The sequence below is a fragment of the Lissotriton vulgaris genome, chromosome 6 (genome assembly GCF_964263255.1).
Source record: "Lissotriton vulgaris chromosome 6, aLisVul1.2, whole genome shotgun sequence".
NCBI lineage: Eukaryota > Metazoa > Chordata > Amphibia > Caudata > Salamandridae > Lissotriton > Lissotriton vulgaris.
The window spans coordinates 329,996,993-330,019,375 of NC_141694.1; the positions used below are offsets into that span (position 1 = coordinate 329,996,993).

The 22,383-nt window shown below is 48.3% G+C and overlaps 1 protein-coding gene across 2 annotated transcripts in view; it reads right to left on the reverse strand.

Moving 5' to 3' along the window:
- The window catches only part of ASAP2 (ArfGAP with SH3 domain, ankyrin repeat and PH domain 2), a 1,186,778-nt gene that overhangs the window by 160,336 nt on the left and 1,004,059 nt on the right, over positions 1–22,383 (reverse strand). For both annotated transcript variants that reach the window (XM_086926365.1, XM_086926364.1), the window contains exon 23: positions 10,523–10,690. In XM_086926365.1, the coding sequence (XP_086782491.1) occupies positions 10,523–10,690 (168 nt within the window). The remainder of the gene's footprint in view (positions 1–10,522; positions 10,691–22,383) is intronic.

The following is a 22,383-nucleotide window of genomic DNA, read 5'->3' on the forward strand; positions in this document are numbered from 1 at the left end:
CAGGAGGCCAACGTCCCTGCGGACCGCCGTGCCACACTCCCGAGGGAGGAGTGTGGCTGACACAGGTACGGCGGCGTTTGGCGGCTTGGATAGGCAGGCGTAACGCTAGTGCTTAGAGCGCAACTGTGTGTTCCACTCCCGCTGCAATTATCTCTTAGTCCTACCTTTCCTCTCCCTCACCCTACCCTCCTTTACCGTCTGTTTCCAACACCTCCTTCACTGAGCACGGCAGTTATTAGTTATATACACTGGGTGTATACCTAACACTCCCTGGGTCCCCCTGGTGCAACCCCATTGGAGGACTGTGTCCTAACGGCTTTCCGCCTTGTTGGCCTTCTTTCTTTCATGTGGAGAGACCCCCGATGCCCGAAGTGAGGACTCATCTACCTGGGAAAGAACCTCTAGACGAGCAGCGCCACGGACCCCAGTACCTTCGCACGGGAAAGACTAACATTCAGGACACGAAAGACGTTGGTCACTAAACCTTTAAGAGCTATCAAAATAAAACTCTCCTTAAACCCTACAGTTGGTGTCACGGTCGTCCCTTCACCCACGTCCACAGAGGGCTTTAAAAATTCCATATTATAGTCAGATGGCTTCGATTTGGGACTGGTTGGCTCACCCACTAAAGGAGGAGGGTCCTCTGAGATGGAAGCAATTATTTCCGGATGGAAAGCTAATTTCTTGGAGGCATTGTGAGGAGGAGTGAAGTCAAAGTTTCTCCAGATTCAAATATATACAGATTCAAAGTTGGGCGGCGGCATTGGGTGACCAAATTGGATCTTATAACGAGCTGGAGGAGAAGCTTTTTTTTAACACCATATTTATGAAAAAAATAGCCTTATGGTACTGGCTGATATTAAAAATGGAGGATGGCCCCTTCAAGTTACCGGAGATCCTGTGGGGAGAATGCTTGCCGGAGATCGCTACAGAAGACCAATGGCAAGTAATGTTTATGCTCTATAAAATTGTAAAGCCTGCGAATTTAAGGAGAAATCATTTCTTTTACAATGCATAGGGCGTATTGGTCACTGCGAAGACTCTCCAAATTTGGCTCTAGTGGCGTGTCCCAAGTGCAAAAGCCCAAATGAAGATTATCTGCACATGTTTCTGCATTGCCCAAAGATTCGGGCTTTCTGGGAGGCTGTGAGTAGCTGTTTGTCGAGTGTCCTAGGGATGCAGATCAAGGTAAGCCCGGAGTTAGTTATATCTGGAAGACTTGACCTGCAAGGTAAGGGCACTGACGATAATGCAAAGCTTATTTCTTATGCTACACTCTTGGCACGAAAAGAGATATGTAAATTATGGGTTTCTCCGGTCTCGCCAACAGAATTTGATTGGTGACGGGTTATGAGATTTATCGCAAAATTGGATATTTCGGACCAGACAAAGAAGAGATATACATTTTGGACTCCTTTTTTGGCATGTTTTGGACGAGGGTATGGTGATATGGTGTTATTGGTGGTATAAGTCCAATGATTAAGCCTTGTCTGCCTCAGCTGGAGAGTCTCTTCTAGGCTACAGGGAAGAAATGGGGGAATGGCTGACTGCGCTGTAGAGAGGCGCTCCCCGTCCTTTCCATCGATGGGTTTACCCAGAGGGGAGCCTCTTTTCTAGAAAGTGTTTGGTCTCCCCGTTCTTTACATCCAGTAAATGGGGTTGGAAAAGCTCATGGTGGTTTTGTTGAGTTTTGGGCGGTGAAAAGGCAAATGAGGACAAAAAAAATAAGAACCCTTATGGTGATTTTAGTGGTCTTAGACAACTTTAGTGAGCTCTCAAAGTGGTAACTGTGGAGAGCAGCCTTCAGGCTTATCTTGAAGGAGTGTTAAGCAGCTTGTTGCACCAGATCTAATCATGTAGTGTGGGTTAAATCAAAAAGAATCACACAGCGTATATATAAAAACAGTTCGATTTATTACACAACACTCACTAATGCATGATTCCTACCAAGAGATATAAACACAAATACACAAGAATACTTCAATTGTAACAGGTAAGTAAGCACAAAATACAGTGGTCTCCAGGGGAGACCAAACCATATATTAAGAAAGTGGAATGCGAACTGCAACCAAAGTCGGGACTTGGACCAGGAGACTGGGGACACATGGAACAACCTAAGGTAAGTACCCAGGAACCCCACAGAGGCTGTGTGCAGAGTGGAAACCCAGGCACGTGTCCAATGGAAGTCGAGGTTGCAGTTTTAAGGAAGAAGGACCCTTTCCAGTGGATTCTGAAGACACTCCATGGAAGACAGAAGGTTGGAGAGTCACCCTACCCGTGGATACCCCAGAAACCAAGATACCTACATCAGGGAAGCCGGTTGCTTAGGTGAGAAGTGACGTCCGAAACCACCTTAGACCACAAAGGAGGGCTTCAGTAAAGATCCCACTGGAGAAGAATGTGCACATGTCCAGTGGAATCTAAGAGGGGATTCTTGAAGAGGAGAACCTGTTAGCAGAGGGACAGTGTCTATGCCAATCGGAGGTGACTAGGAGGTATGGAAATACAACGCCCACTGATGACGGACGGTTCAAAGGAGTTGACTGTGACCATGTCGCTGCAGCTGTGAGTACCAGGCGACACCAAGGAAGAAAATGAGCTGTGCACGAGCTGTCCCACATCGGAAGTTGAGAACCAGGGGGTCGGTGTCCGGCGGGAGCAGCAACAAGCCTTGGCATCTACAAGAGGCGTGGAAAGTGAAGAAGAAGCAATGTCGGGACCAGCAAGGTCCAACGGACTCACCAACAGCAGTGGAGTCAGAGCAGGCCCCAAGCAAGCAGTGGAGCCCACTGAAGCAAGAGAGGACCCTAAGGAGGACCCACAGGCAGAAGGCACATGAGTCACAGAGGAGCTCAAACAGGAAGGCCCTCAGTGCAGTGGATGCAGTGAATACGCTGTACTTGGTAGGAAGAGATGCTGGAGGCTGACGCTTTTTGTAGCCCGAAGATCTCTGGAGTGCAGAGCCAACAAGCCTTGGCAATGGCAGATTGACATTGTGCACATGGGTTCAGCCCCAGTGGTTCAGACAAGGGATACTGGCCTCAAACTTGATGAGAGGACAGGTCAGGCATCTAGAGAGTAACCACCACCTGTGTTGCTGAGCCTTTCAAAGTCAGTGGGAAGTCAGAAGCAGCAGACCAGTCAACTTTGCTGCAGTGCCTTCAGATGCAGGAGAGTGACTCCTTCACTACAAGAGAGATTATTTCGGTTTCCTTGATGCCCAAAGGTCTGTTAACGATCCTGGAAGAAGCACAGATGACAAAGAAGACCTGCATAAAAGCAAGATCAGGAGCAGCAGGAATCTTCCTTGATACAGTCTCGGTTGCAGGTGAAGTCCAAGTGTCCAGACGGTCAACTTGGTTTCAGGCTTGAGTCTTGTCCCATGATGAATATGAGGACCCGACTTACAGATAAGCCCTTAAATACCCTAGAAAAGGGGATAGGATGACTCGCTGGTCCCTCCCAGAGGAGGATAGTTCCATGCCCTTTCTCCAGTTCTGCAACAGAGCAGGAGCCAAGGATTCCCTAAACTGGTTCAAAGCAAGGAGGGCAGCAATTGTGCCCTTCAAAGCAGCCTGGTGGCGCTGGCAAGCGCCCCACCCAGCGCAATACACCAAGTCCTGTTTGGAAGGTAGTGACACCCCCCCTGCGACAGGAAATCTATTGTTTCTTGGCTCAGCAGCAAAAGAGCAGAATCGTGGCTGTTGTCGACAGCAGCACTAGCTTGCTGTCAGACCCTAAAAGGCTGTAACCACGAGTACAGGGGTACCCTAATGGAGCCCACCAGTACATGGGATCATACTTCCAACACTGGAATCAGTGTTGGGAAGTGATTCCAACATGATTAATACCAAACATGACTGGATTCGGTGCAGTCACTATATAGTTAGACATCTCGTAATGACTGATGTCCACTATATGTATTAAAAAGGGCTCACCACAATTACAAAGCCTGAAGAATCGACTCTGGGGCTTGTAGGCGGGTCCTGCTCATACAGGGGCACCCTCACACTGATAACCAAGCACCCTGCCTTCAGGACTGAAAGACCTGCCAGAGGGATGACTTATAGGTTTTAAGTGTGGTGATCTCAGATAGAAGGAAACGTATACCTGTTGTGAGAGGTGCAAGCAAGACCACACACAAGCTGCAAGGGCAGACCTGTAGTCACTGTTTGAGTGGTCTCTCATGGGTAGCATAATACATGCTGCATGCAGCCCATGGGAGACCCCTGGTGTACCTATGCTTTGTGTACCTCAGTACCATATACTAGGGACTTACAAGTGTACATCAGTAGCCAATTGTGGAGGTACAGAAGTATTACCAAAGTTAAATTTAGGGGGGGAAGGACAGTGACTGGGGTCCTGATTAGCAAGATCCCAGTCACACAGTAAAAAAAAAACACAAAAAACATACTGACACCAGTAACCATGAAAGCAGATCCTACTTTCCTACAGATGGTTTGGGACCGGTCGTGGTTCCTGACTTTCTTCAGAACTTAGGCAGACGAGGTAGTGGTGGGGAGGCATAACGGAGTCATGAGCTCCACTCTAAACAGAAGGCGTCTCCAAGTGAGAGCTGCTTTGGAAACTCCAGCATGCAGTAGCCCTCACAATGTATGTTCTCAATGGTAGTAAAAAGTGCGAGCCAGGACTATCCCCATTCATGGAAGTCAAGTCAAGTCAAGAGATTTATATAGCGCGCTACATACCCATAGGGTCTCAAGGCGCTTGAGGAAGGGTGGGGAATTACTTGTCGAATATCCAAGTTTTAAGTTGCTTTCTGAATGCTAGGTGGTTCTGAGTAAGGCAAAGGTGAGTGGGAAGTGAGTTCCAAGTTTTAGCTGCCAGGTAGGAGAAGGATCTACCTCCCATGGTGGTTTTGTTGATGCGAGGTACAGTGGCAAGGGCTTGGTTGGAGGATCGTAGCTGACGGGAGGGGGTGTAGAAGGACAGTCGTGTGTTGAGGCATTCGGGTCCAAGTTCGTAAAGTGCTTTGTGTGCGTGGGTTAGGAGGCGGAAAGTAATCCTCTTATTTACGGGGAGCCAGTGGAGGTTTTTCAGGTGACCAGAGATGTGTTCTTTACGCGGGATGTCTAGTATGAGCCTGGCTGAAGCGTTCTGGATGCGTTGGAGTTTTTTCTGGAGTTTTGCGGTGGTACCGGCGTATAGGGTGTTTCCGTAGTCCAGGCGGCTCGTGACCAGTGCGTGGGTGACCGTTTTTCTGGTTTCGGTGGGGATCCAGCGAAATGTTTTTTTGAGCATGCGAAGAATGTTGAAGCAGGATGATGAAACGGCGTTGACTTGTCTGGTAATCGAGAGTGAGGAGTCTAGGATGACGCCCAGGTTCCGTGCGTGGTCTGTCGGGATGGGTGCTTTTCCAAGGGCCTCTGGCCACCAAGAGTCATCCCAGGCGGAGGGGGAGGTGCCTAAGATGAGGACTTCTGTTTTGTCTGAGTTCAGTTTCAGACGGCTGTGCTTCATCCACTCGGCTTCTTCTTTCATTCCTTCGTGTAAGTTGGTTTTGGCGGTGTTAGGGTCTTTGGTGAGTGAGAGGATCAGTTGAGTGTCGTCAGCGTAGGAGATGATGTTGAGATTGTGTTGGCGAGCGATGGCCGCCAAGGGGGCTCATGTATACGTTGAAGAGGGTGGGGCTGAGTGACGATCCTTGTGGCACGCCGCTGATGACTTCAGAGGCCTCTGACTTGAATGGTGGGAGGCGGACTCTCTGGGTTCTTCCGGTGAGGAAGGAGGTGATCCATTCCAGTGCTTTTCCTTGGATTCCGACGTTTCTGAGGCGCTGTAGAAGGGTGCTATGACAGACTGTGTCGAAGGCAGCGGAGAGGTCGAGGAGGATGAGGGCGACTGTGTCTCCATTGTCCAGTAGAGTTCGAATGTCGTCTGTTGCTGCGATAAGTGCGGTCTCAGTGCTGTGTTTGGCTCGGAAGCCGGACTGTGAGGAGTCGAGGGATTTGTTGGTTTCGAGGAAGGTGGCGAGCTGGTTGTTGACGGCTTTCTCGATGACTTTGGCCGGGAATGGAAGAAGCGAGATGGGGCGGTAGTTTTTGAGTTCGGTGGGGTCAGCTGTGGGTTTTTTCAGAAGGGTGCTGAGTTCTGCGTGTTTCCAGCTTTCCGGGAAGGTGGCGGAGTTGAGGGAGCAGTTGATGACATCTCGGAGGTGCGGTGCTATGATGGAGTCTGCTTTGTTGAAGATGTGGTGAGGGCATGGGTCAGTTGGGGATCCTGAGTGGATGGAGTCCATCAGGCGGATGGTGTCCTCAGTGGAGATTGGGTTCCAGTCGTTAAGGATGTTCAAGGGGGGTGAAGGTCCTGCAGAAGGTTGGGTGGGTTGGTCTCCGGGTCGGTTGTCGAAGCTGTTGTGGATGTCTGCGATTTTGTTGTGGAAGAAGGAAGCTAGGGAGTCGCAGAGGGCTTGGGAGGGGGTGATGTCGTTGGAGTTGGCTGATGGGTTGGTAAATTCTTTGACGATGTTGAATAATTCCTTGCTGTTGTGGGCGTTGTTGTCTAGTCGGTCTTTGAATGCGGCTTTCTTGGCAGACCGGATTAGTTGGTGGTGTATGCGGGTGGCGTTTTTGAAGGCGTCCCTGGTGCTGGTGTTTGGGTCTTTTTTCCAGGCCTTCTCGAGGGCGCGACAGAGTTTCTTCGATTTCTTAAGATCATCGTTGAACCAGGAGGCGTTTTTGCTGCCTAGTTTGATTTGACGTTTTTTCAACGGTGCTAGGATGTCGGCGCTGTTGGATAGCCATTGGGTGAGGTTAATGGCTGCTTGGTCGGGGTTTGAGGAGTGGGCGGGGGGTTTAGAAGAAGCGATGAGGAGATCTGGTCGATGGTGATTTTGTTCCAGTTTCTTCGCAGGGTGGGTTGAGGATGGTTGTGGATTGTGGTCTTATTGTAGATAAAGTGAACGCAGCTGTGGTCCGTCCAATGAAGAGCTGTGGTGTGACTGAATGAGACATGTTTGCTGGAGGTGAAGATAGGGTCGAGTGTGTGACCTGCAATGTGGGTGGGGTAGTGACAAGTTGTTTGAGTCCGAGGTTGGCAAGATTGTCCAGAAGGGGGGGTGGCGCTGCTGTCATTGCTCTTTTCCAGGTGAAAATTGAGGTCTCCCAATAGAATGTAGTCCTCGGAGGGGAGGGCGTGTGGGGTGATAAAGTCAGTGATGTCGTCACTGAATTGTGCACGGGGTCCTGGGTGCCGGTAGAGGAGGGTGCCTCTGAGTGTGGTCTTGGGGTCGGTGTGGATCTGGAAGTGGAGGTGTTCGGCGCTGGCAAGGTTGACGTCTAAGCTGGTTGAGATGCGGATGGAGTTCTTATGGACGATAGTGATGCCTCCTCCTGTTTGCTTGATGCGGTCCTTAAGGATGATCTTGTATCCTTCCGGGATGGCAATGGTGATGTCTGGGGCTGAAGAGGCATTCATCCATGTTTCTGTTAGGAAGGCGACGTCCGGTGAGATGGTGTCTAGTAGATTCCAGAGGTCGATGGCGTGTCTGTGGACCGAGCGGGTGTTGAGCAGGATGCATTTTAGGTGGTTGGTGTCAGGTCTCTGTTTGGTGTTGGTGGATGAGGAGTTGGTTTTGGTGCCGTCGAACTTGCAGGAGTTGCAAGAGAAGGGTCCATGGGTGTGTCCAGGAGCGGCTTGGACGCAGTTGGGGGAACGGCCGGGGTTAAGGGCTAGGAGGGTGGTGGCATTGTAAGTGATGCGAGTGGGCTGGGCATTGCGGGAACCAGGGGGTCTGGCGCTGGGCGCGGTCCAGCCGCGGACGGGCGTAGACGGGCTTACCTTTGGCACATCTTCGGCACGGATGGGGCGCGACCACTGCGCGTGAACGCTGCGCGCAAGTGCATCTGTCATATATGGATAGTGGAGGGGGAGGGGCGAGGGCGGCTCAGCTGGGAGGCGGGGCGGGCTCAAGAGGACGGGTTTCTACACAGAGAACAACAAAAACATAAACAAAATGGCAGCGGAGAGGAGAGCAGAGCGCCGGGGGTTATCGCGCTTTAAATGTGAAAGTCACTGTGGCAATTTAAGTGCAAACAAAGCGAAGCGGCAACCAAGGCAGTATTAAGGCAATTAATCACAAGGCGGTATTAAGGCAAAACGCAGCACAACGATACCAGCTCTCGGCAGTGAGACTGGGGAGCGACCACTCAGCACAACAGCGATGAGGGGATCACAGCGCTTCCAGGTACGGGAGCGCTGTATGTAGTCAGTGGGAGGGCGGCTCAGCTGGGAGGCGGGGCGGGCTCAAGAGGACGGGGTTCTACACAGAGAACATCAAAAACAAACAAAATGGCAGCGGAGGGGAGAGCAGAGCGCCGGGGGTTATCGCGCTTTAAATGTGAAAGTCACTGTGGCAATTTAAGTGCAAACAAAGCGAAGCAGCAACCAAGGCAGTATTAAGGCAATTAATCACAAGGCGGTATTAAGGCAAAACGCAGCACAACGATACCAGCTCTCGGCAGTGAGACTGGGGAGCGACCACTCAGCACAACAGCGATGAGGGGATCACCTGAGGGGAATACCTGAGCCACCTCCAGGTGCAACTGCCATTCGTGATCTGCTAGGCGACTTCAGCGGAGCTTGTCCACCCTGATGTTTAAAGATCCCGCCAGGTGGTTCACCCCCAGAAAAATCCCAGGATGGTCCAGCCACTTCCAGAGATGCAAGGTCTCCTGGTACAGGACCCAGGACGCCACTGCACCCTGCATGTTACAGTACCACATAGCAGTGTTGTTTTCCATGAGCACCTGCACCAGTCTTTCTTTAATGATGGACAGAGGGCCTTCAACACCAAGTTAATCACTCTCAATGCCAACAAGTGGAGTTAGTCTCTGCAGCAAATCAGAATCCTCTAATCTCCACCTTTCCCAGATGGCTCCCCCAACCCAGTAGTGATTCTTCCATTACAGCCCGATCCTTTTGTGGTAAGGAGCAGGGTCTGCCACTGACCCAATCACGATCCAGTGGCCACTTCTGCAGATCTCCGAAAGACTCATGTGAGAATCTTGAATTTGTTCTTCCGCAGGAAGGTGCTGAGAGTGTCAAGATCTAAAATAGGAAAGGCAATGGAATATACTTTGCTGGTGGATGCCTGTATCACCAAACGCTCTGGTGTCAGATGCTGTGAAAGTAATCTGCCTATTAGGTGACCTTGAACATGGTTTCACACAAGTACCCAAAAGTGGTTTGAATGACGGCCTCATTAAATGGCAGATGAGGCTCAGTATGGGCTGACCTGGCTGAAGTACCTCATGTAAACATTAGTTTTTACCTCTATAGTGATGAGCTGTACTCTGCTGGCCTCCGATTAACGAGTTTGATGGAGTTGCTTTCCTCTATAGCCGCGTTCCCCATATACAAGACTGGTATATTGGGAACTATCCAGGCTACTGGCATCTTCCATCCCATTTTCTCACCGTATTGCGAGATATAATTACCCCCTTCCTTATGACTGTCACTGTCTGAGTCAGTGCTAAAAAGGCAGTGGAAAGTTTACATCCTATCATGTGGTTAGGGTAAAGTTTCAGAATCTGAAGGATTGGCTGGTGGGGGTATGCTAATGGGAGCCGGATGTGGCAGAGAGCAAGACCGGGAGGCAAACTGATGCCATCTATGAGGTCCAAGAGTGGTGGGAAGGGTTGATCACAAATTCTACTTCTTATGCTGAATCTTGGACTTACCAAATAACTTTGACCACAGCAATGATCTGCAGTGGGAATAGGACCTTCCTTTCAGCTTCAACCAGTCACGTTGTGGAGTCTTCCTGTGTTTGGCAACCTTAAAGTTTGAGCTTGTGGTCCTAGATTACATTGAGGTTCATCTGGGCGCCTGTTATCACAGACCTGAAGTTGTGTTACGACCCCAGGCAGCAAAAACACAACCACAGACATCTGTTGGCAACAGCCACTATCAGGTATAAACCGATTGTCTCAGGAGGCAACATTTTCCCTCGCACGCGGATAAAACTTTGATTATATTTTTGGTCCAAGGACCAAAGGCCAAGGAGAAACTCCAGATGTGTGTATGGGGACACAAAAAGGAAGATGGGTTGCACTTATATGCGGCCCTGCTTGTCACTTCTATAGCGGAATGTCTTCAGTGCGGACCAGCACATCAACCTACCGACACACAGGAGTACTGCTTTACAGTTTATGGATCCAGTCTGAGACCCAGGGAACATTCACAGGGTGAGGATTATGCAGCTTTTATTATTCATCAGAAATCCGAGCTGGCCCCTCCAATACTTTCTGTATAGTCAAATAAGTAAATTCATGAATGTAATTATTTATTTATGATTTAAACTCCTAAAAACTAGCACTAATTGTGTCATCTAAATGGCAAAACATTGTGTAAGCAGTCACTACCTTTGCTACATTGTAATGTTACAACATTTAGTATGAACTGTGAAGCGCAGAGTAAAAAAAGAAATGCAGCATATTATGTTGTTATAACAGTTGAAAGTGCATATTAGTTTGTTAAATAAATATAGGTATAAACCTACTTGTTGCAGTAGATGTCACACGTAGCGGTGGCACAGGGGGTTTAATTGCTGGAGGATCCGAAGAAGACCTTTGTCTACCTATATTTTCCATTCCTATAGTACTCGATTTCCATGTCGTATTTGTGGAAGCTGTCGTCTGAACACCACTTCCAATAACAGAGGGCTGAACTGAAACAGAAACACATACTGTTCTCGAAATGCAAGGTAACAATACATAGCTTATTTTATATATAGTGCTTGCTACTTCAGTTGTGTATTTTCAAAGCACTTTACATAACAGGTGTTCAATAAGCGGGAAGGATGGCTCAACGAGTTGAATGTTTGTCATGGAAATATGCAGTGTGTGGCAAGTCACGAGTCTGAATCCCAGTAAAGCCGACTTAGTCCTCCATCCTTGTGGAGTTTGGTAACTTTAACATCATTAAAGTTAGTAATAGCAACACCTGTAAACTACAGTGCTTCGAAACTTCAGTGAATGGAAAAAAAAATCATTGTTAATATTACACAACTAATTCATACGCAATTTAATACCATTGGAAGGATATGATAGGGTTTTAAACATGCCTCAAACTGTTCCTGTGATCTGCAAGTGCTTAACTCTATAGGCAGTGGCGGCTGCCTCAGGACTGGGCTGGTGAGGCGGGGGAGGAATGGATTACAAAAATAATAATATAAAACCTTTCCTTCGGTGCCGCACATCTATCCTCATCCTCGCCCTCTTCCTCCCGATCTGCAAGAAGCACCTGAAGCTCTCAGGCTTCCGGACTCTCCCAGCCAGTCACGACGCTGCAGGAGCAGTGTCGTGATTGGTCTGAGCATCCTGTTTCGATGCTTAGGTAGTGCCTGCGGAGCCTGGGCATGTTCACCATGGGGGTGTGCAACACAGCCTAATGGAGAACATGCCAAGTGCGCATGACGGTTTGGCAGGCCCAATAGGGCCGGCAAACCATCATGCTCACTTAGAGGAGTGCAAACCACTCCTCACTCTGTTTGGCATCACGGAGCCCAGCCCACCCCCACCTGGCTCCGCATAGAAAAATAAAATGATAATGTCATGTTATTATCATTTTAGTTTTCATTTGTGCACTACTGAATTAGCAGTCGGGCAACGCTACTCTGCCTTAGAAGAGGAGCCGCCATTGTCTACAAGCGATTTTAAAGCTCTATGGCAGCACACATTTTGCACTGGAAATCAAAAATTAAATCAAAAAGTGACATTATTTACAATACATTTTAAGCATACCCCCCAGCAAGGGTCTGTAGCATAAATTTGACCACCTTTGCCCCACCATCGGATGTTGCATTCATGAACTACATTATGTACAATACATTAAAATGTATTGTACATAATGCCGTGGACAGGCCATATTGTACTGGTTATTCTCATAAACCAGCATCCTCTTGAAACAAGGAATGCAACTCTAAAGCTTGCGATTGTTACCCCCTTTATCTCCAACACAAGCACTTCCTTCTCCCCGTTCTCTCAAGCAACCTCTTATTGCATCTGTGTGGTATTGTCTTTACCATTGTATTTATGTTGGCAATCAACTTTGAGACTATATAAAAAATGAATGAATTAAACTAAATAATTGTGGGTGTAGTTTGCATATAAGCACTGTGTATCTAGATAGTTTCTCATTGCCTTTCAGGGTGTGCATTTGTCCAAACACTTGCAGTTGAGTAGTATTAATTACCAGTGGTTGACCGAAATGGCAACCCCCTTATGATTACGTTTCCCTCATTATTTGGGTTAGTCATGGAACAGTTTTTTTTATATTATATTGTACCAAGGTCCTTTGACGATGCTCAGGTTACCCCATTAATTTGTAATGGGTATTAGAACTTCAGGTACCACTGCAGAGCCCGCATATGCCACCTGGCATGCTTCACCAACAGGATGCAGGAGGCCATGAGGCCCAACTGCCTCAGAGTCAGTCTCATCGAAATCCAGATAGATGCTGAAACATTAAAATCATAACCTGAATATCCTTGACTCGCTGCTTGTGAGGATAGGTCCGAAACTGCACTGTGTCCAGAATTGCCCCAATGAAAGGGAGCGTCTTAGAAGTAGTCAGGTGCGACTTCGGCATATTTAGAAAGAACCCCCCCTGCAAATGCAGGAGGTCCGCCGTAGTCTGAAGGTAGAAGACTACGACCTGGGGCGAAGATGCCTTCAACAGCCAGTCGTTGAAGTAGGGGAAGACGGACACCCCTAACTTGGGCAGATGAGCTGCGAACACCGCCATCACCTTGGTGAACACCTGAGGGGCACTGGTGAGGCCGAAGAGGAGCACGGTAAACTGAAAGTGCTTGCGGACTACCTTGAATCGCAGGTAATGCCTGTGGCCCGGCAGAAAGGGGATGTGAAAATACAAATCCTGCAAGTCCAACGCTACAATCCAGTCTTCTTGGTCTACAGCAGACAAGACCTGAGCTAGAGTGAGCATCTTGAACTTCTCCTTCTTGAGGAGGAGACTGACGGTCTGAGGATCTAAAATGGGCTGTAAACCTTTGTTCATCTTCGGAATCAGAAAGTAGCAGGGAATATCAGCCACTGTCTACTTCTGAAACCGGAACTCTTTCTATACCTTCCTTGGAAAAGAAAGCTGTAACTTCCTCTTGGAGCAACTTTAAATGACCCTCTGTCAGCCGTTCCTGAATTGGCAGAGTAATCGGAAAAAAGAGGGAAGGCAGAGAACAGCCCTTCTGCACGATCTACAAGACAAAAGTTTCCAATTTTATGGATCTCCAGTGGCGGAGATGATGACAAATTCTCCCACCATCTGGAGTAGTGTGGTCCTGCAGAGTCAGCCTAGGAGTGCTTGGAAGCTGACGCTGCTGGCGGGAAGTGCGGCCGACGACTTCTGGCCTCCATTCCTGGATCGGGATACACCGCATCCACGTCCTCGCATGGCTTGGGCAGTCTGTGCAGAACAGTGGCCGGGATATGGAGGAGAGGCCCAAGAATCTAGCTTTAGATTGAGAGTCCTTGAACCTAACCAGGGCAGAAACTGTCTTTGTCCAAAAAGACGAGTTTCATCAAAGGGCGTGTCCATCAGATTGGCTTGGACATCTCCTGAGAAGCTAGTTGTTCAAAGCCAGGCCTCAAGGCTACTATTGTTGAAATTGATCTGCCCAGCGAATCTGTCATATCTAGGCCACACAGTATGATAAGTTTTGCGGCATCTCTCCCATCCTTGACCGCTTGAGAGAGCACATCCCGGGCCTCCTCCAGGACCTGTGGCAGTACTTGTGCAACCATGTCCCAAAGGGAATGGGAGAATCAGCCCAATAAGCATGAGGTATTCACAGACCGCAATGCTAGGCTGGAGGAAGAAAACAACTTCTTTCTAAATGAGTACAGCATCTGGTTTCCCTATCCGGGAGGTGGTGGAGGTGGGTGCGGGGGAGGGGGGGGCTTGTGCAGAAGTGAACATGCCCTGAGACTTAGAGGCCTGTGCCATCAAACTTTCTGGGCTGGGGCGTTGGCTAAGAAACTATGGGTCGCTTGGAGCTGGGCGATGGCGGTGAACAATCGCCCTATTCACGGAAGCCCCTGTGCTAGGCTTGGACCACGTGCCTAGAAGGACGTTCGTAAGTGCCTCATTAAAGGGAAAAAGGTATTCAGAAATGGAAACCCCTAGTTGAAGCACCTCGGGCAGTCGATTAGTCCTGACCTGCAGTGAGGGTAGCTCTAGTCCAAGGACCTCAGCCACCCTCTTTACCACCATAGCATGGATACCCCTCCTCCATTACCACTGTTGGCGGAGAAAGCATGCCAATATCTGGGAAAGTGTCTAGCCCACTGACCTCCGCAAGTTCCCCATACCAGTCCACGTTCTCCACAGAGACATCCTGGTGTTCCAGAAGGTTCATAGACCACTTAGATTCCTCTCCTGAGCCTAGCTCATCTTCAAAGTGCTCAGGCGACAACACAGAACCTCTGGGTTCTATTGATGCCAGAATTGGCCTTGGGCGACTTCGTTCTGGCTTCGTGTCATTGGGGCTGAGGATGGGAATGGCGCTGAGAAAAGTGGCGATGGCACGACCAGCGTCATCCCGGATTGAATCAGCGGGGTCCGAGAGCATACCAGCTGGGTCGTTCCGCGCATATAGGTAGCGCAAATCCTTGTAAAATTATTTTATTTGAGCAGAAGAGCCTCTGGCTCCTGGAAAGAGAGGACTCTGGCTCCGCGGAACCGTGCCTCTCACGATGACAGATGTCAGCCGAGCAGAAGATGAAGTCAGCTTGGATTTCTTCTTCTTATGCCTCTTCCCCAAGTGTGCCTGTAACTTCGAGTGGGAAGAAGAGAACTTAGGGCTGTGGGAGGGGTCTTGTGACGACCTCTTCTTCGATCGGGACTAGGCCGTGAGGTGCTTCGTTGCTCGCTCCCTCAAGGCCTTAGGAGCCATGGCCTGGAGGCCTGAGCACCCTTCGAGTCATGGTTGCGCTCGAGACAACACTGACAGATGAGGTGGGGATTGGTGATTAACTTTATGTGGTGGCAAGTACTGCACGGCTTGAAACCTTTCTTTTTTTAAAGACATTCCTCGCACACTAAGAAAAAATAATCTGCCAAAAAGCGGCATAGGGGTAGCTCTTCCCAGACAGCAGCATAACTGGCACAAAAAGAAAAGAACTGACGTCCGCGCGCCTAAGTGGCGGAAATATAGTCACTGCAACCGTCACGAGGAGCCAAATGGAGCCACCCGATACCGCGCACAAGGGGTATTGATCAGCAAATGTTTCTGGATCCAGCCTTACACCTGGGAAAATCAAATGTAGGGATTCTACAGCTAGAAGTCTCTATCGGATACCTTTTATAAATCACATCACATCAGGTGATTTATAAAAGTACGATAGGTCTGGCAAACGTAGGAAGGCCGAAAGGGCCAACAAACAACCTTTAATTGTGCCCACTGCAAGGCCTTGCCGGGCTAAGGAAAAAAGGAACTAAAGGCCATGAACCGAATCTGCTTGTAAAGGTGTCACCCTTAGGAATACCACCCCAGGCATCAAATTTGTCTCAGTGCCTGGCATAAACGGATCTTGTGGAAGGGAGCCAGGAGGCAAGGATGACATCCACCACCTCAAGCGACTGATCAAGCGCTGTCAGTGTCGGCAGCTCAGTCTCCACACATGTAAGTGTACATTGCACAGATCTGGGTGGAGGACCTTGCCCTATTGCTGTAACTGTAGATCCTCCTGAAGTGGGAGCCTGATTGGAGGAAAGATACCAATGAAGAGAATGTCTGGGTACCACACTCTCCTGGCTCAATCCACAGCCATCAGAATGACTTGGTCCTTGTCATTGCTTATCTTTTTCAGAAATTGGAGAAGGACAGGCAGAGGTGGGAAGACGCTCAGGAGTCATAAATTTCAATTCAGCCAGACTGCATCTCCTAGCAAGTATTCTTGTGTAAAGTCCAGTGTACAAATCCTTTGACACTATGTGTTCTCAACAGTGGCAACAAAAATCTAATTATGAATCTTTTCCCTGCCAGAAGTTGCCTGTTGGACTTCGCCCACTCTGCAGGGTCACTGTCAAAACCTCCTGTTTTCTGATTCCGTTTTTGTTGGCACTGCTAGCCAGTGCTAAATTGCTTGTGCTCCCTCTTTTAATCATGGTGATACAGGCTGTCACCCAATTGGCACATATAATTTACTTACAAGCCCTAGTTAAGTGGCACTACATGTACCCAGGGCCCATAAAATAAATGCTTCTAGCGGGCCTACAGCACTTATTGTACCACCCACTAAAGTTTTTAACAACTGCCAATTAGACCTTGCAAAAGAAATCTTTTGCCAGGCCAAAACCTTCCTTTTTAATACATATAAATCACCAAATAAGGTAGACCCTAAACAGCCCACAGAGTGGGGTGCGTTATATTTGAAAAGTGGGGCATGTGTATTTAAGTTTTACATGTCTTGGTAGAGAAAAATGTGTACATTTGTTGTTTTTTCCAGTGGCGTACGTAGGCCTTTTGCTGCCCATAACAGTCCCAGCCTTTGCAGCTTCACGGCAGCCGTAAGACCGGGGAGAGGGGTCCTCTCAATTGATTTAGCCTTCGACACGGTATGCCACCGCACCCTGATCCATCGCCTCAGCGAAACCGGAATCCAATGCCCTGCCTTAGAATGGACCATCTCGTTCCTCGCCGGCAGAACCCAGAGAGTCCGCCTCCCACCGTAGCTACCGAAGTCATCTGCGGCGTCCCACGGGGATCCTCGCTCAGCCCCACCCTCTTCAACGTCTACATGAGCCCCCTCGCGGCCATCGCATGCAAACACAACCTCAACAATCTCCTACGCCGATGACACACAGTTGATCCTCTCCCTCACCAACGACCCGGCCACCGCCAGAGCCAGCCTCCGGGAAGGAATGAAGGACGTCGCGGAATGGATGAAGAACAGGGGTGTTGCCCTGCCATTCTAGAGAGTAACAAGAGAATGAGACAAAACAGCAAGCAGCTAGAAAACAATTGCCCTCTGTGGTAAAAGGAGCTGAAAGTGTTTTTCAGATGGGGCAGGGGGTTGGTGCCTCCTGCACATGCATGGGCTGGGCGAGACTTCACTCACCCTGGAGTCATAAGCTAAGACAGTGACAACACTGTGGTGGGTGTGGTGAGTTTTAATGTCTGGCACAGGGTTGAGTTTGGAACGTTAATAATAAAGGCCAAGGTTGGAATCACAAGAGCACATTAAACAGAAGGGCCAGGGGCAGGGCAGGTTGATAAGTACAAAGTTGGAGTGGGTGTGGAGTCAGTAACTTCTGCTACCTAGCAACTGATGCTGCTTATTGCTCTCTATTGATAGGCAACTGCGGTCTGGGGGAGGAGTTCAGCAGACCCCGTCCAGGTTAATTAATCTGATACCACAATGGATCAAAGCCATCACATTCTTCCAGGGCACACAGTTCGGAAGTAGCAGGTATAGCAGGAGAGCAACCCAGTTGCTTTTGAAGCCTCGACTCACTTTCAGTTTGTTGGAGCTTAGCTTGAAGACATTTGCAGTTAGTCTGTGTCATCATTCGCCAGTGTCCGCCAGTCCTGTACTTGTCCTCAGTGGTTTTTACATAGAGGAATGGAACTGTTTTAATATGCCTGGGCTGGGACAGGCTATACCGGCCTTTCGGAATCTTCCTTTTCTTTGAAGTAGACTGCAGCCTTGGTTGGCCCCCTGAGTCTCTGCCTCCTGCTGCCTTCAATGACCGGAGTCCTTTCACCTCTAGCACCACAGAGGTTAGGGCTTAGGCTGCGAAAGAGAGGATGTAGGCCTTAGGCTGCTCACTCGGGACAGTCTCATACTGGGATGGGGTTGTGAGAGCTGCAGAGGGTTCGCAGGCCTTTTGGAGGAAGGGACCAGTGCTCACTGCACACTGAGCAGGATGCACTTGAGGTGGGCAAGTGGAACCATGACAGTAAGAGTCTACCCTGCCAAACATATGGCCTACAATGGTGAAAAGAATGTGTTCTGCAGGGAAGATTCAGACTTCGCTTCATCTGTGGTTCTTTAAAACAAAGCACCAAATCAGGTACGAAAAAAAGCCCCACAGACAAAAGGCCAATTCAGGGTATGATGTTGGTGAGCTTTTCTGAGGTACAGCAAAGAAGCCCCACAGACCAGGAGCACCAGTAAAGCGTTGCTTTTCTACCATTAATGCAATAAGTGAAGTGCATGCTGCTTAGGGGTGCAGTGCCCGACCTAAACCTGTTCTCCAATTACATGTAGGCTGGCAGAGGTATGTGCAGGGGTTCAGCGCTAGATTAGCATTTGGGGGGAGTCAGAATTCACACTCTAAACATACTGAAACAGAGGCCAGAACTCTGGTGACAATAAATTCTGAAGGCCAGTGTTCTCGTGAATTGATCTTAGCCACTTGTAGAAATCGATTTATATCCCTCCATGAGATAGAAGGAAAATGCTACTTACCAGTATGCATCTGTTCTTGGCATGTAGAGCTGCAGAGTTACACACTGTGCATAGATCGCCACCTAGTGTTGGGCACGGATGTTTGCAGTTGTTTTTTGTCCTGAAAAGTTTTTGGAAGTCACAAGATAGGTGACTCCTCCTTTGGACAATAGTGTGCATGGGCATCGGCTCCATCCCTAGATTGTTTTTCGCCAGCAGGAAAATTATGGAGTTTTGTAAGAAACAGGAAGGATGCTCATGCAAGCTGTATCTAAATAAGATAATACTGGAACAGATAAAGGTAGCCGGGGAGGCGGGTGGGCGTGTCCAACTCTACAGCTCTACATGACAAGAACAGATGCATACTGGTAAGTAGCATTTTACGCTCGAGGCATATGAGCTGCAGATTACACACTGTGTATAGATTGTATAGCAGTAACCACTCTTAGCGGCGACCACCAGTATCTGTTGCAGTAGTTTGAAACAGTGTTTTAAGTACAGCCTGGTCCACAGTAGCTTGTTGCTTAGTTCACACATCTACACAATTGTGTTTTGTGAATGTGTGCGGTGTAGACCATGTAGCTGCTTTGCAGATGTCATCTAAGGGAATGTTTTCTAAAAATGCCATTGAAGACCCTATCTTTCTACTAGAATGGGCTTTAGGAGGAACACATAACGTACGTTTAGCTTTGTGATAGCAAATCTGTATACATGTGACAATCCACCTAGCTATCCCAGATTTTGATATGGGGTTGCCTTTGTGCGGTGGTGAGAAAGACACAAAAAGCTGTTTAGTTTTACGAAAGGGTTGTGTTCTTTCAATATAGTAAAGCAATGCTCTTTTGACATCTAAGGTATCAAGAGCTCTTTCTGCGACTGTTTGTGGCTACGGGAAGACTACGGGCAGCTCTACAGATTGATGGAGATGGAAGGGCAAAATGAATTTTTGGAAGGAATTTAGGATTGGTACTGAGAACAACTATTATGATGCATTTGCAGAAAAAGGTTCTTGAATGGTCAATGCATGTAGCTCACTAACTCTTCTTAGAGTAGTAAAAGCTACTAGGAAAGCAACTTTCCAACTTAAGAATTGCAGTTCACATTTATGTAAAGGTTCAAAGGGAGGTCTCATTAACCATGTGAGAACAATGTTTAAATTCCACACAGGTGAAGGTGGTGCTCTGGGAGTAATTATTCTTTTGAGGCCCTCCATAAAAGCTTTTATGGCAGGTACTCTAAAAAGTGATAGATGTTGTCTATTTTGTAGGTATGCTACAATGGCAGCAAGATGCAGTCTAATAGATGTGTACGCTAAGTTACATCTCTGGAGGTGTAGTAAATATCCTATGATGTGTTGACTAGACACATCTAGAGGATTGATGTCGCTCTTATGGCAGTATATCACAAAACATTTCCACTTGGCCGCATAACATGCTCTAGTGGTGGGAGGTCTAGTTTCTTTAACAACGTTCATAGTCAGGAGGAAGGTTAAGATAACCGAACTCTAGGACCTCAGGAGCCAGGTCGCTAGGTTGAGCTGAGCTGGGTCTGGGTGTCTGATCTCTACATGGTTCTGGGTTAGGAAGCGTGGAGACAGGTATAGCTTTTGGTGCGGTACCAGAGAAAGTTGCAGCAGTGTGGTGTACCACGGTTGTCTGGCCCAAGTTGGAGCAACTAGAATGAGAGTGAGGGAATGTTGCTGAGATTTGCGCACCACTAATGGAAGCAGTGGGAGAGGTGGAAAAGCGTATGCAAATTTGCCGGACCAGTTCATCCATATCGCATTGCGTTTGGACAGCGGGTGTGGATACCTGGCGGCGAAGCTTGGGCATTTGGAGCTTTCGTGGGTGGCAAAGAGGTCTATCTGAGGTTGTCCCCACATCTGAAAGAACGGTTGAAGAACTTGTGGATGAAGTTCCCACTCGTGGATCTGTTGTGTCTGACGGCTTAACAGATCGGCTATGGGGTTTTGTACTCCTGGAACATGTTGGGCTAAGAGGCAGATGTTCGGAGGTATAGCCCCATCTCCATATCTGCTGCACTAACAGAGAGTTGCAGAGAGTGTGTCCCTCCTTGTTTGCTTATGTAGTACATGGTTGTCATGTTGTCTGTGCGGACTAAGACAGCTTTGCCCGATATGTGCTTTTGGAATGCTTTTAGGGCTAGAAAAATGGCTAGTAACTCCAGGTGGTCGATGTGGAGTAACTTTTGTTGCAGTGTCCACGTGCCCTGCATGGTGTGCTGCAGGAGGTGGGCTCCTCAACCGGAGAGCGATGCGTCTGCCGTCATATTTATTTGAGAAACTGGCTCTAGGAACGGTCAGCACTTGGAAAGGTTTTTGGTCTTCCACCATTGCAGAGAGCGGTGAGTTCCACCGTCTACCAACACTAGGTCTGTTAATTGACCTTGAGCCTGGTTCCATTGTCGTGTAAGCACTCTTGAAGAGGACTCATCTGTAGTCATGCACGAGGCACTATGAATATGCAAGAGGACATCATTCCTATGAGTTGCATGAACACTCGAACTGGAAGAGTGTGTTGGGGTTGGAATTTGGTTAGAAGAGCTTGCATATTTGCTATCCTGGCAGGAGAGGGATAAGCTAGCGCTGTTGAGGTGTTAATTGTGGCACCAAGATATTGTTGTACGTGGGACGGTTGCAGGTGGGACTTGGTGTGGTTTACTGTGAACCCCAAGTTGTGGAGTAATTGGATGGTGGTGCGAGTGTGTTGTACACACTGACTGTATGAGCTGGCTTTTATGAGCCAGTCGTCTAGATATGGGAAGACGTGAATGTGCTGTCTTCTTAAGTGTGCTGCTACTACTGCTAGGCACTTGGAAAACACTTGTGGTGCTGTTGTGACTCAGAATAGGAGTACCCTGAATTGATAGTGCTGACCGTCCAGTAAAAATCTGAAATACTTTCTGTGAGCTGTGTGAATGGGAATGTGGAAATAGGCGTCCTTGAGATCTATAGTGGCAAGGAAGTCGTTTTGTAAAAGGAGAGGCAGGACCTGTTTGAGTGTGACCATATGGAAGTGGTCTGATTGTATGCACAGGTTTAGTGGTCTGAGGTCTAGAATAGGCCTTAGAGAGCCGTCCTTTTTTGGGATAAGAAAGTACAGGGAGTAAACTCCCTTGTTTTGTTTGAGACAGTAACCTGCTTGAATTATTTGTTGCACCCACCTGTCTGATGTGATGTTGGTCCAAACAGGAAGGAATTGTTGTAGTCTTCCCCCAACTGGAGTGGAATGTGGTGGGGGAAGTCATTGGGCAGGGGTGGAGTAAGAGCGGGAGTTGTTAGTTTTGCCTCTGCCTTTATTGTTGTTATCCTTGTAACCCCCTCTTTGGTAGCCCCTATTGTAAGTGGATTGGGTAGGGGCTTTGTAAGAACTAGAGGGACTATCTGAGAAGTAGCCTCTAGTGGTGCTTCTATAGGATGAGCAACGAAAAGAAAATCTGGGAGCTTGCGACTGCAAGGCTCTTATAGATTTAGCTGTGTCCGTATCCTTTTTAATTTAGTCAAGGGATATGTCCACATTAGACCCAAATAAGTGGTGCTCATCGAAAGGTTGATTGAGTGTGGCACTTTGTACTTCAGGTTTGAGACCTGAAATGCATAACCAGGCATGCCTACGCAAAAGGACACTGGCGTTAATTGCCCTTGAAGCGGTATCTGCTGCATCTAGGGCACAACGAATAGAGGTAATGGTGATGGTTTTACCCTCTTGTAGAAGTTCATTGGCCCTATTCTTGTACTTGTCAGGAAGGTGCTGCATTATGGATTCTAAATCGCCATAATGTGCCCTGTCGTACCTTGCTAATAATGCCTGAGTATTAGCAATACGCCAAATGTTTGCTGCCTATGACGCCGTTCGCTTGCTTGAGGCGTCTAGGAGTTTAGATTCTTTATCTGGTGGTGGGAGGCTCGCATGATGTTTGGGAATTGGCT